This window comes from Triticum aestivum, chromosome 2A, assembly GCF_018294505.1.
Source record: "Triticum aestivum cultivar Chinese Spring chromosome 2A, IWGSC CS RefSeq v2.1, whole genome shotgun sequence".
Lineage (NCBI taxonomy): Eukaryota > Viridiplantae > Streptophyta > Magnoliopsida > Poales > Poaceae > Triticum > Triticum aestivum.
The window spans coordinates 192,400,030-192,412,037 of record NC_057797.1 but is presented as its reverse complement, the minus strand read 5'-3'; the positions used below and the strand labels follow the sequence as shown (position 1 = coordinate 192,412,037).

The following is a 12,008-nucleotide window of genomic DNA, read 5'->3' as shown; positions in this document are numbered from 1 at the left end:
GGTCAGCTTTGAGCCCTCAGCTTTTTTTCTTTGGTGATGGAATTATGTCACAAAGGATGTAAAAGGAGATATCCATTGGTGAATGCTCTTTATGAATAATGTGGTGCTAGTCGATGATAGTCGGATGAAAGGTTAATAAAAAGTTAGAGCCATGGAGATAAACTTTGAAATCAAACTATTCTAAGCTTAGTAGAACTAAAATTGAATACATGAGGTGTGAATCTAGTACATCTAGGCATGAGGAGGAGGTTAGCCTTGACGAGCAGGTGATACCTTAGAATGACACCTTTCGATATTTGAGGTCAATATTGCAGAAGGATGATGATATCGATGAAAATGTGAGCCATCGAATCAAAACCCGGATGGACAAAGTGATGCCAAGCTTCTCGAACAAGATAGTGCCGCAAAAGGTAGAAGTCGTGTTCTATAGGATGAAGATTCAACCCTCATTATTGAGTGTTGGTTAGTTAAAAGACGACATGAGTAAAGTTGGTTGACAAAAAGACGACATGTGTAGAGTTAGACGTAATAGAGTTGGTCTAGCCCTAATTGAAGAGAAGTCTATCCGACATCAACGGCTAAAGCGTATTGATAACCTCAAAAAAGGTTAATATAGATCAAACTTGACATGAGAGGAGGCCATAAAGGAGGGATAAGAGTATCACCAAAAAACGACGAGTTGATTCCAGGATCATATGGGTTTAAGCTCTTGACAACGAGTTGATTTCAGAATCACATGGGTTTAAGCTCTTAACACCAGCTTGTCGGGAGGCTTTGTTGATCTCTTTAACCTTTGAAATCAGAAAGGACCTGATCAAAACTTCTTATTTCAGAAAATATGCATCCCTTCCTCTAAAAACTAACTGCAGGCTTTAAAACGACCATTACAAATTTTATAGGGAGGTTCCAGAAATATGCTACAGTGCGATTTTGCTGTCTTTTATAAGAGCAGTTTTTTCATTGACCAAAGGGGTTTCCGTAAACGGAAAGAGCTGGGGAGCTGGGGAGGCGGCCAATCGGAAGCTACCCCCACCCAGCCGAGACGCCGAAACAGATATAGTACTGTCGCATTGTACAGAAAACTACAACCACAAAACATACCATGGTGCTACCAGAACGCCGAACCACTAGACTAGACAAGGAGCAACACAGTAAAAGCATTTCTTTAAGTGAAGAAACGCGGGGTGGATGCGGATGACTCAAATCAGCCATGTGTAACAGATTAGCACACTTCTAAATCACCTCCATCGTCTACGTCATCTCAGTCTTCATCTCCGTCCTCTTCGACATCGTCCTCACTGATCTCGGAGTCATCCCCACTCGTCTCAGAGTCATCTCCATCCCCTTCAAGATCCACACTCATCTCAGAGGCATCATCATCTCCATCTTCAAGTTCCTCCAGACCTGCACAAAGAAACGATGATTCATGATTGGGATAGCAAACATTTGTGTTATGAAATTCCTTTAGCCAGCAGACCCAATAAATGAAAAAACATTCCCAACTGAACGCATTGGAATAAACCAGTTTAGTAGATCTCCTACATACCCATCTCATGCAATTCGGGACACCACCTGAATAAATTGAAACAAGATAGCATCCATTAGGTTCTGAAACAAAAAAGACTTCTATAATGCAACAAGCGGATGTTTCTAGAGTAAAGCAACATATACTGCAACAACAATCTATACACATGAGTGAAGAACAAATTCACCTGTCTGTGGCAGCAATCACTTCTTCATGGAAATCCTCCACTGAGTCATATTGATTCAGGAAATAAACCCCCGTGGCACCCAACACATCGGTTCCTTCAGATTAATCAAAGATATAATTAGTGTTGGTGAAATTTAAAATCCCAGCAACATAATGATAAATTAACTAATGAAATGCAGTTGAAGTATCATATTTTCAGCAAGCAAGTTGGGCATCACAGAATCCTGATATGTGCTAGGTTTTTTTTTTTCAAAGGACCGCATAATAACATCATCTACAAGACATATCAACATAAAAAGACAAAGATCTAATCAAGCTGGACAACGATCTCATAAATAAGATGCCATATGAAGCTGGACAACAATCTTAGAAATAAGATGATGTCTGTACATGAAGTTCCAAACTGTGTTCCAGATTGAACTGACTTTTCCACATTGTGCTGTCTTTATTGATTCACTCTGCATGTATTAGTTGAATAGACAACGAGACACTCCTTTCGGTTTCATGAATGAGGATAAATGTAAAGGATTAAAATAGTTTTGTGGTGGCAGGATATAGAAGATTTATTAATAGATTTTGATGGTTGAATGTAAAGAAAATACATGTGGGATCTGGGACAGTGTGTGTGTGGCTTAAAAAACTGTCGCTTGCAAAATGCTGGCACGAGAAGCTTGCTGCACATGTTTGCATGGAACTCTGATGAATGAAGCTATGCCTTTGGATTGCACTATATAAGTCCAAGTTTTGTTGTCTGAGTCTCCCTGTTTGGAGAATTAAGGGAAGGGGATCAGAGGGGCAAAAAAGATGAGGGGTCGCAGCGGAAGGCCAGGAATATAGAGGTAACAGAGGAAAAAAAGTTTTCACTCCAGCAGCTCGCCACAGCTGACAGGCCACCAAGAATTTCAGTCCAAGCTTACATGAAGAACAATGACTGCTTTGGGTAAGAGAACAGAGGCGTGTGGATGAGGGATGTGCGAGAAAAGTGGTGGACGGTTACTTTAAAACGTCTCATTAAGTAAATTGGATTGTTACACAAGCCAAGCTGTACCAGCATCATATAGTGAATTTCAAGCATAATGGACTGATGTAAACAAGAAATACTGTGTCAGAACAGCCTAAAAACAACATATACAAGACAGGCCACCACCAAGTATGGTGCATTCTGTGTTGGGAGAAGAAACTTACTCTGAACCATCTATCTATGTATCTATCTATCTAGAATAATGGCCATCCGTGTCAGCACAGGCTTATGGACAAACAAAGAGCACCATAACAGTAAGGAAACATGAACTGCAACCTTAAATATTGAAATAAAAAAAACAAAGTTATATCACCCTGCATTAAATTAAAGGGTGTGAGACGATGCGCTATGTGCTCAATAAAATTATTAACACTTGCACAGAATTAATCATGCTAATGTCATATACACGCAAATCTGCAAATCACTTAAGAGAGAGTGAGAACAAGATGGGTACCAGGCAAGTGATGATATTCGGTGAGCTCCGGTGGAAACTGCCAAGCATGGACCAGGCGGGAGGAGAGGTCCGGCATCCCCGAATCTTCAAACTTCTCATACTGCACCACACTACTGTTCTGCAGGTTGACAGAGAAGATGTGCTTGTCCAGGAAGAAGTAGACCTCGTGTGCCTTCATCGGGTTGACAAGCGCCACAGTGGGGATCACATCCCCGTGCAGCGGCGTCCTTTTGTAGGTCTCATGGTTCCAGATCTCAGCCAACCTCACTTCGTGCGTCGGCTTCCATTGCGCCTCTGACGGATTGTTGGAGGACAGCGTCCACATGCTGACCACCGGTTCGTGTCTGTGGCCATGGATCTGCACGTACCGCAGGCTGCCTTCGCTCACCTTTAAGCAGCGGAGTATGTCACCGTTGATTGTGGACGGTGCAAAGGGCAGCTCGTGTTGTACATGCGGGAACTTGATTTGGTGAAGCACCGGTTTATCGTGGAAGGGGTCGCAGGCAAGTATACAGTAGGAGAAGTCGAACCACCAGAGCAAACCTTCATGAGTGAGAACGCCATCACCGCGCCACTGTTGCTTATCCAAGATTTTCGAGCAGTCGGGCTCCTTCTCGACCCACGAGTACAAGTCGACCGTGCAGAAGAGCGTGAAGAAGACATCTTCTTCGAAAAAGCACGGGTTGAGATCGGCCACCATGAGAAGCCTGCGGTTGTGATTGCGGATGAGGCCAACGCAGTAGTGGCAGTTGAAGCCGCCGTCGTGGGGGAAGATGCCCATCGTCATGCGGAAAAGCGGATCGCAGATGTAGAAGGTGAGCCCGAACGAGGTGTAACCGCATAGCAGAAGGTGGCCGCTGCGGTCGGCAGCCGCGATGTAGGGGTACTCGACGCTTCCGGCGGGGCTGGCGACGCTACTCTCGACGAATAGGCGGGAAGGTAGCGGAACCTTGTTGAAGGAGAACGTCGCGTTGGGGAATTTCTGGGGCTTCATCACATCTTCCGACACATCCGGAACAGCGTACATGATGTACCACTGCTCCTGCGCCGCCGGGGCCATTGCTGGGTGTGTGTGTGGTGGGGGGTGGGGATGGGGATGGGAGGAATTGGATGATTAGGGTTCCCTGAGATGTGGGATGGAAGGAATTGGATGGAATGGGAGGAATTGGATCGATTAGGGTTCCCTGAGATGTGCGCGGGGATGTGGTCGATGGTTGTTGGATCTTTTTTTAGGGAACCAAGTTTATTCATTCATAAGCCACAGAACGTGGAATACATCTCGGATCATGGGGTTGGCCAAGCCACACGTGACGCCCCTGACCTAAAGAACGAGCAAACTTGGCTATGCTATGAGCATCGTTATTCGAGTTTCGACTTTTAAAAATGAAATTACAAGTAAACATGGTAGCTCTATGAAGTATCTCTAAAACGATGGTTCCATATTTTCTATGGTTGGAATTGTGGATATCCATGACCACCTGCTTCGCATCAGATGCCAATATGAAATTCTCTCTTCTCTATGTAGGCCGAAGAAGGTGCTCCCTTCGGGTTGGGTACTTCGGGGCAGAGGCCCACCACCCAGCCCAGCATGCAAAACGCTTTGGGCCACCCCCGATTGAACAGATTGGGACAAACGTCTATTGTAAAGATCATGGGCAACTTGGCACCTTCGATTGCCGTCCGATTGTGGTCATTTCGACCGTCTGCCTGGTTTCAATCGTTGGATCTTCACCGGTCGTTTCACCTTGTTTCACTTTGCTGGTTGTTTTTGCTTGTCGGTGTCTAGAAACCTGACATTGGGTTGTGTGCAACAACCCTTTGTGAGATCGACCAGGGACCAAACACGCTACGTTACCGAGGGCATCGATCGCCGGAGAGGAAACAACAAGAGGTAAAACACACCGGAGGTACCTAGGTTCAGGCCACCGTAGAGGTGTAATACATTACTCCTGACTAAGGATAATATTGTTGTGTGTTCACAATAAACTGGTTACAATGTATGTGGTATGTTGTGAATGAGGCGAGCCTCCGGCTAGGTAGTAATCCTTTATTTATATCAAGGTTGGTGCTCCCTTTGTTCTACGGGGGTTGCCACATGCCCAAAATAAATCTAGGAGAGAGGAGGGGGTCAACAATAATTGTGAAACTTGACAAACAGTAGTAAAAAAAGAGTTCCAAAAGTCCAAGAAAGAATCAGTATAGGAGCAAAAAAATAAACATACAAAAAACTATTTGGAAATAAGAATATAAATATTTGAGCTTCTTTACAAACTTATTTTGCAGATTTAAACCTTCTTTACAATTGAACGTAATGCAAGAAAATATAACTGGGGAACCATGTTAAACAAACAGCAGATTAGTTTCCTCATGGAACTGTTCCTTTGAGTTGAAAAAAACTCTTGCATTGGGACCCTTGAGAATAAAAAAGGAAAAATATGTTTCCCAAAGAAATCGGTTGCTCGTTTACAGAACTGTTTCAGCTGTCTCCAGACATTGTTTACAGCCGAAGGTCTTGCAAAGAAACTATCACTAGACCAGCAAGAGAAAAAAAGATAGCTCTATTGTTAAGGAAACATTTTTCGCATGGAAGTATTCCTTTGAGTTGAATCTTGCAGTGCAACTTCCCTTGAAGGTGACAGTATTAATGAGACCCTTGAGAATAAAAAGAAGAAATATGTTAATTGGAAATGCAGGTGCAGAACATTTAATCATTGGGATTCTTTTGGGTGAACCCTGTTACACTAACTAATAAGAATAATGAGACCCTTGAGAATAGAAAGAATAAACATGTTAATTGGAAATACATGTTGATTTCAGAAGTTACCTGAGGTTACTGTCATATGCAGAACGAGTAAAGTTTGGCCTTCAAAGCTTCACTTGAATATGCGGAAACCCTATTGAAACATATACATGATTAGAAGAAAATAATTTCACTGTTCGGTATGAAAGAACAGGCTCTAAGAAAAAACATCTCTTTTCTATCATTGGGAGACAAAATAAATAGAGAACTTACATGTCTCTGCAGGAAATAAGTTACTAACGGGAGCTGAATTTCATTGTCCTTGCAAGTTACAATCTCAAAAAGGAATTTTTGACGTAGAGCATGTAAATAATCCTACAGTTTTTTAGAAAAAGTGATGTTTATTTCCTGATATGTTCCAATTAATGACCAAAAAAGGAAACATATGTCTATCGCTTACATTAGAGAAACCCTCCAAACCGAGACCTTTGTACTTGCTAACATACCGAAGAAGGAAAATTCTTGAGTCATACCTGTGAAAGAAAAATAATAGCACAATCAGTTTCATACTTAGGATGGAAATTATTGTGAATTTAAAATACTTTTAATCTGCTTTTTTAGGAGAAAGAACCAAAAAGTTGTTGGTGGCTGGTACAAATCTTGTAAAATGGGAGAGTTCCATGGAAAACCCACCTAAAATTGACCTTGGGAGCTGGTACAAATCTTGATTCAAAATTTCCTATGCTGAAAGAACTAGAATTTCCGTATGTAGCAGCAAACAAAACCTTGAATTTGTAGATAACCGCACTAATAGTTGATAGAAATGTATCACCACTGTAGTATCGGTTCATGATATCAAAAAATTTGGCTCTGAAGTTAGCAATGATTAAAATCCATTGTTTTTCTTTGAATATGGGCATTTTTACCTAGGGAATTGTGGAAAGTTACAATCTAATAGTGTAACCTCTTTAAAGAAGAAAAATCTATAAGAGCAGTTTGTACAAAAGAACTTGTCTTACCAAGGAAGCATTCAATAAACTGAAGCCAACATTACTTTCCTGTAAGATTAGTTGGTTTGCAGGATCTGAATGATTTAGCATTGGGTTCATTAGCTTCTCCTGCATGTTTGTTTCCCAGAAAATGATTGATAGTTAAGAAAAGGAAATATCGATGATGTGAAAACAAAAACTGAGGAGAAGAATTCAAAATATAGGCTGACCATGTCGTCAATGCTAACTATGTGCTCCACTATTTCACTGTTTCGCAGGAGGCCTTTTCTTCCTCGGTCCAGCTGGTCTTTATTCTTTAGTTTTGAAAAACAGCCAACAACCCGAGGGTTTATCCAACCACCAGGCTTGAATGATAGAGTTATAGTTTTCTGATCCACCCAAACTCCTTCAATCTCAAATATCCTTTGGCTGTTCATGGCAGAAGAACATCACGAAGAAAAGTAAAAAATAAATCATGAGAAAATAGTATGGATCGCATATAAAAACTGTTTATGTTCGAATTATGTAGAACATATCACATAAAAATTCATATGCTTTTTGTACATAGTTGTAAGTTAATTTGGGAAGAAGTCCAGCCAATGTTTGGTAGAAATCATTCTCTATTCCATCTGAACAGATGACTTGCTTACCAGCCTTTTTGGGTTCTTGAATTACTAGTGTCGCGGATTTGAAAGAATTGTTCACACGTTGTTGCCAAGTTAAAGTTTCTGGTTTTGAAAACTTACTGGAATGTGTTCATGTTGTTCGGTTGCTTGAACTAGCAAAGGATCTTCAATAGATGTGGCAATATTGTTTGGGTAGAGTTTCGGTGATAAGGAATCCATTATCCTTATTGGGCTCTCAGTTCCAGGAACATTGGGGTTGGCATGACTATTGCAATGCATGCTATACTGATTAGCTGGCAGGCTGAACTCATTAGAGGCACGAGATGCAAATGGAACATTTTGAACTATCTCAGTTGAATTGGTAATTGCATGTAACACCCCGGATGTAATTTACCTTATCTGTATCCCAACTCTTGCCGTTTCCGGCACTAAGTTATTTTATTTCATCGTTGTCAGGTTTTTGTCTCCGTGTGTTGTTGTCTTTGTCATGCATCTCATATCATGTCATCATGTGCATTGCATTTGAATACGTGTTCGTCTTATGCATCCGAGCTCTTTCCTCGTTGTCCGTTTTGCATTCCGGCACTCCTATGCCCTCCGGTGGTCCTTTCTACCTCTTTTCGTGTGTGGGGTTAAACGTTTTCGGATTGGACTGAGACTTGTCATGCGGCCTTGGTTTACTACCGGTAGACCGCCTGTCAAGTTTCGTGCCATTTGGACTTCGTTTGATACTCCAACGGTTAACCGAGGGACCGAAAAGGCCTCGTGTGTGTTGTAGCCCATCACCCTTTCAAAGTGGCCCAAAACCCACCTAAAACCCCTCCATCATCTCGGTCGTTTGATCACGATCGCGTGGCCGCAAACCGCACCTCATTTGGAGCCTCCTAGCTCCCTCTACCTCTATATAAAGGCCTCCTCCTGAAATTTTCGGATCTCTCCACCCCTAACCCTAGAAAACCCGCTCCTCCGCCGACCGGACGTGTCCGTTTCCGGCCGAACAACGTCTGCCGCCGCCCGTAGCCTATCCCGAGGCGACACGTGTCCTCTCCGGGACTCCCACCGCCACGGCCCGCGGCAGCCCGCGCGGGGCCCTCCCCGGCCTGACCCGCCGCCGGCCCGAGACGCCGCGCCCCGACGCCTCTTCCTCCCCGCGCGCCTTCGTCCCTCCAGTCGGCGCCGCCGCACCGCCGCGGACCCTTCACCGGCGAGCCCGCGCCACCTACCACTCCGGCGAGCCCGCGGCGCAGATCACGCCGGCGACCGCGCCCGACACCCCGGCGCCGCCCCGTCCTTCTCCAGCCTTCTCCGGTCTCCCCCGCGACCTCACCACCTCGCCGGAGTAGAAGCTCCGGCCGGCCATCCTCGAACGTCGCGCCACTACAGTGCTTGATCCGATCTGGATCCGGACGAATCCTAATTCCTCGGTTGACTTTTCCCTCTTCTCCTGATATTTTTTTGCATTCTTTAACATGCCATAACTCTCTCATCGTAGCTCTGATTCGTGCGTGTAGCATATCAAAATGTTCGTCTCGACGAGTACATCATTTCATCTCATCGCATCATTTTTATTTGAGCTTATCTTGATGCCCGAAATGCTGTTGGAAGAGGGCTATGTGATGAATTTGTCAGATCTGTTTCAGCAAATAGCCTTTTGTCATTTTTGTCATGATTAATGTGTGCATGCTATGATCCTGAGCTCTACATGTGTTTTGTTATATGCCATGTCATCTTTACAGAGGTGCTTGCCATGTATTTTTGTGATATTCGTGGTGACCAGCACAAGCTTGCAAAGTAGCATAATCGGTAATGCTGATTTCACGGACTTAGAATTTCACTAAGTCCTTGTCATGATTTTGTTGTTTTGCCATATGTTCATGTTGTTTCCTAGTGATCCGTGCCTCTTTTGAGGATGATCAGTAAGGATGTTTTGTTAACATTGTGGTGCTCTATCCATCCATGTCTTTGTTTGCATTGATGGAGCACCCTAGCTTGAGTCAATCAAGCTCTACTTTTGCTATAAAATAATCCTGGCAGATTGTTGACATGTTTAGCGATTTTGCCGAGGATGTTGCTATTGATCCGTGCATGCTATGTTGTTGTTCTTGCCATGTCTAGCTTCTATGTCATGTATTCTTGATGGGTGTATGCTTAGTTTGTCATGCCATGCTTTATAGTGAGTGCATCGAGCTCGTAAACTTGCCTACTTGCTAATCTGTTTTGCATGCTCCAGTTTTTCACTAAGTCTGAATCTGTTTATGTTTTTGCCATGTTCACATGCTTGCAATGGTATTTTCTGATCCCTTTTGACTCAAGGTCACTAAGGGACTTTTTTAAGTGCTTTGAGTAGCTTTATGCCATGCCTTGCTTTGGCATGTTAAGTTCCTATAGCATGTAGTTTTCATGCTCTAAAGATTGCTTCCTGATGATAAATTCCAGGCTTGTGTTAATTTCACTAAGTCTGAAACCTGTTATCGTTTGCTCTTTTGCCATGCTTGTTTGAATCTGTTAATGGATGAATTAGCCGTAGCTCAGTGTTCATCTTTTGTCAAGCATCATGAGTGCATCCATGCCATGTATTTTGTTGCCATGTTTGAGTGCTGTAGCATATATATCTTGATGCATTTAGTTGGTCACTTGCTGATTATCGCAGACCGGTGCCATATTTGTTTTGCTTGCCATTTCCAAACCGTGCATCCGATTCCGGTGATCTTTATATCGATTTCAACCGAAATCAACTCAACTTTCCAGTGGCACTCTTGGATTTCCAAGTTGAGGCCAGGTTCAATCATTCCTTTGCAAATCATGCCTATGCATCACATACCGCATCCCGCATATCATACCATGTTTGCATCATGTTGCTTGAGCATTGCACGTGGTTGATTGTGTTCCGTTTGCTTGTTGTTCTTGTTTGGGTAGAGCCGGGAGACGAGTTCGTGAACGAGGAGCCCATTGAGTTTGCTTACGAGGATCAAGTCAACTCTGAGAACTTTGCAGGCAAGATGACCATACCCTCGAAATCACTTCTATCTTTGCTTGCTAGATGCTCGCTCTTTTGCTATGCCTATGCTACGATACCCACCACTTGCTTATTATGCCTCCCAAGTTGCCATGTCAAACCTCTAACCCACCATGTCCTAGCAAACCGTTGTTTGGCTATGTTGCCGCTTTGCTCAGCCCCTCTTATAGCGTTGCTAGTTGCAGGTGAAGATTGGAGATCGTTCCTTGTTGGAACATTGTTTATTGTTGGGATATCACCATATCATCTTGTTTATCTTAATGCACCTATATACTTGCTAAAGGGTGGAAGGCTTGGCCTTATGCCTAGTGTTTTGTTCCACTCTTGCCGCCCTAGTTTCCGTCATATCGGTGTTATGTTCCCAGATTTTTGCGTTCCTTACACGGTTGGGTTATAATGGGAACCCCTTGACAGTTCGCCTTGAATAAAACTCTTCCAGCAATGCCCAACATTGGTTTTACCATTCTCCACCTAGCCTTTTTCCCTTGGGTTTCGCGGACTCAAGGGTCATCTTTATTTTAACCCCCCCCGGGCCAGTGCTTCTCTAAGTGTTGGTCCAACTGAGCGATGTCCGGGGCTACCAGGGGCAACTCTGGGCTGGCATACCCGATGTCTGGCTCATCTGAGTGTGCCCTGAGAATGAGATATGTGCAGCTCCTATCGGGATTTGTCGGCACATTCCGGCGGTGTGTAAGTGCATCTAGTGCCCCTTAGTGATTTTGGTGTATTGAAGACTTATAGGTTAAGGGACTAATGTGTTTATGAGCGTACACACGTATATAAGTCTATGAGGAGTTTTATATTTACAGAGAAAGTCGACCCCTAAAAATGAAGTTCTTCGACTAAAGACTTTGGATCTCTGAAGACTTGGTGTGACCATGAAGACTTGGTATTCATTCGAGGAATATGAAGCTTGAAGACTTTCGTTTTCATAGTTTTGTTTTTCTCTTTCTTGAGTCATAGGAAACACCATACTGTTAAAGGGGGTCGAGGAAATACTAAGGAAAAATTTCCATGTGATTCTCAACTCAAAATCCTACACCTACCAATCCCTTCGAGTGAAGCCATTGGAAATCTCATACAGTTCAGTCAATTTCTTCAGTGATAGAGACGTAGTTCTTCTGGTCTCTGAGGAATTTGTCCTGAATGAGGAGTTAGGAATTCGCCAGTGCGGATTGCCTACACAGTGAGGAACATGATAGCCCTGAGGATTTTGCTACTCAAAATTCCGACCGTTGCTGTGCTATGCGCCAGCTGTCCCAAAATATCTATCCACCTAACGGTCATATCATCGAAGGGCATTTATGTCTTATCATGTCGGGCTGCTCCCTAGGCTATAAATAGCCGCCCCCTACAACCACTAGCTCGTTGGCTGCTCCGAGAGAAACTGACACTTGTCATTTGAGAGCAACCCATCCTCTGAGGACTTTGAGCGAAAATCATCAAGTGAG

The 12,008-nt window shown here is 43.5% G+C and overlaps 1 protein-coding gene and 1 long non-coding RNA gene across 2 annotated transcripts; both read right to left on the bottom strand.

Moving 5' to 3' along the window:
- Positions 1–934: 934 nt before the first annotated feature.
- Positions 935–4,476, bottom strand: LOC123188285 (uncharacterized). Its single transcript, XM_044600335.1, has 4 exons — positions 3,187–4,476; positions 1,713–1,806; positions 1,547–1,572; positions 935–1,404 (listed from the first exon to the last, which is right to left on the bottom strand). Exons 1-4 carry the CDS (start codon positions 4,244–4,246, stop codon positions 1,262–1,264), a joined length of 1,323 nt encoding a protein of 440 aa, XP_044456270.1. The 5' UTR covers positions 4,247–4,476; the 3' UTR covers positions 935–1,261.
- A 2,321-nt stretch (positions 4,477–6,797) lies between these two features.
- On the bottom strand, positions 6,798–7,189 carry LOC123185138 (uncharacterized). Its single transcript, XR_006493202.1, has 3 exons — positions 7,146–7,189; positions 6,946–7,044; positions 6,798–6,852 (listed from the first exon to the last, which is right to left on the bottom strand). It is a non-coding gene; the product is annotated as an uncharacterized lncRNA (long non-coding RNA).
- Positions 7,190–12,008: the final 4,819 nt, after the last annotated feature.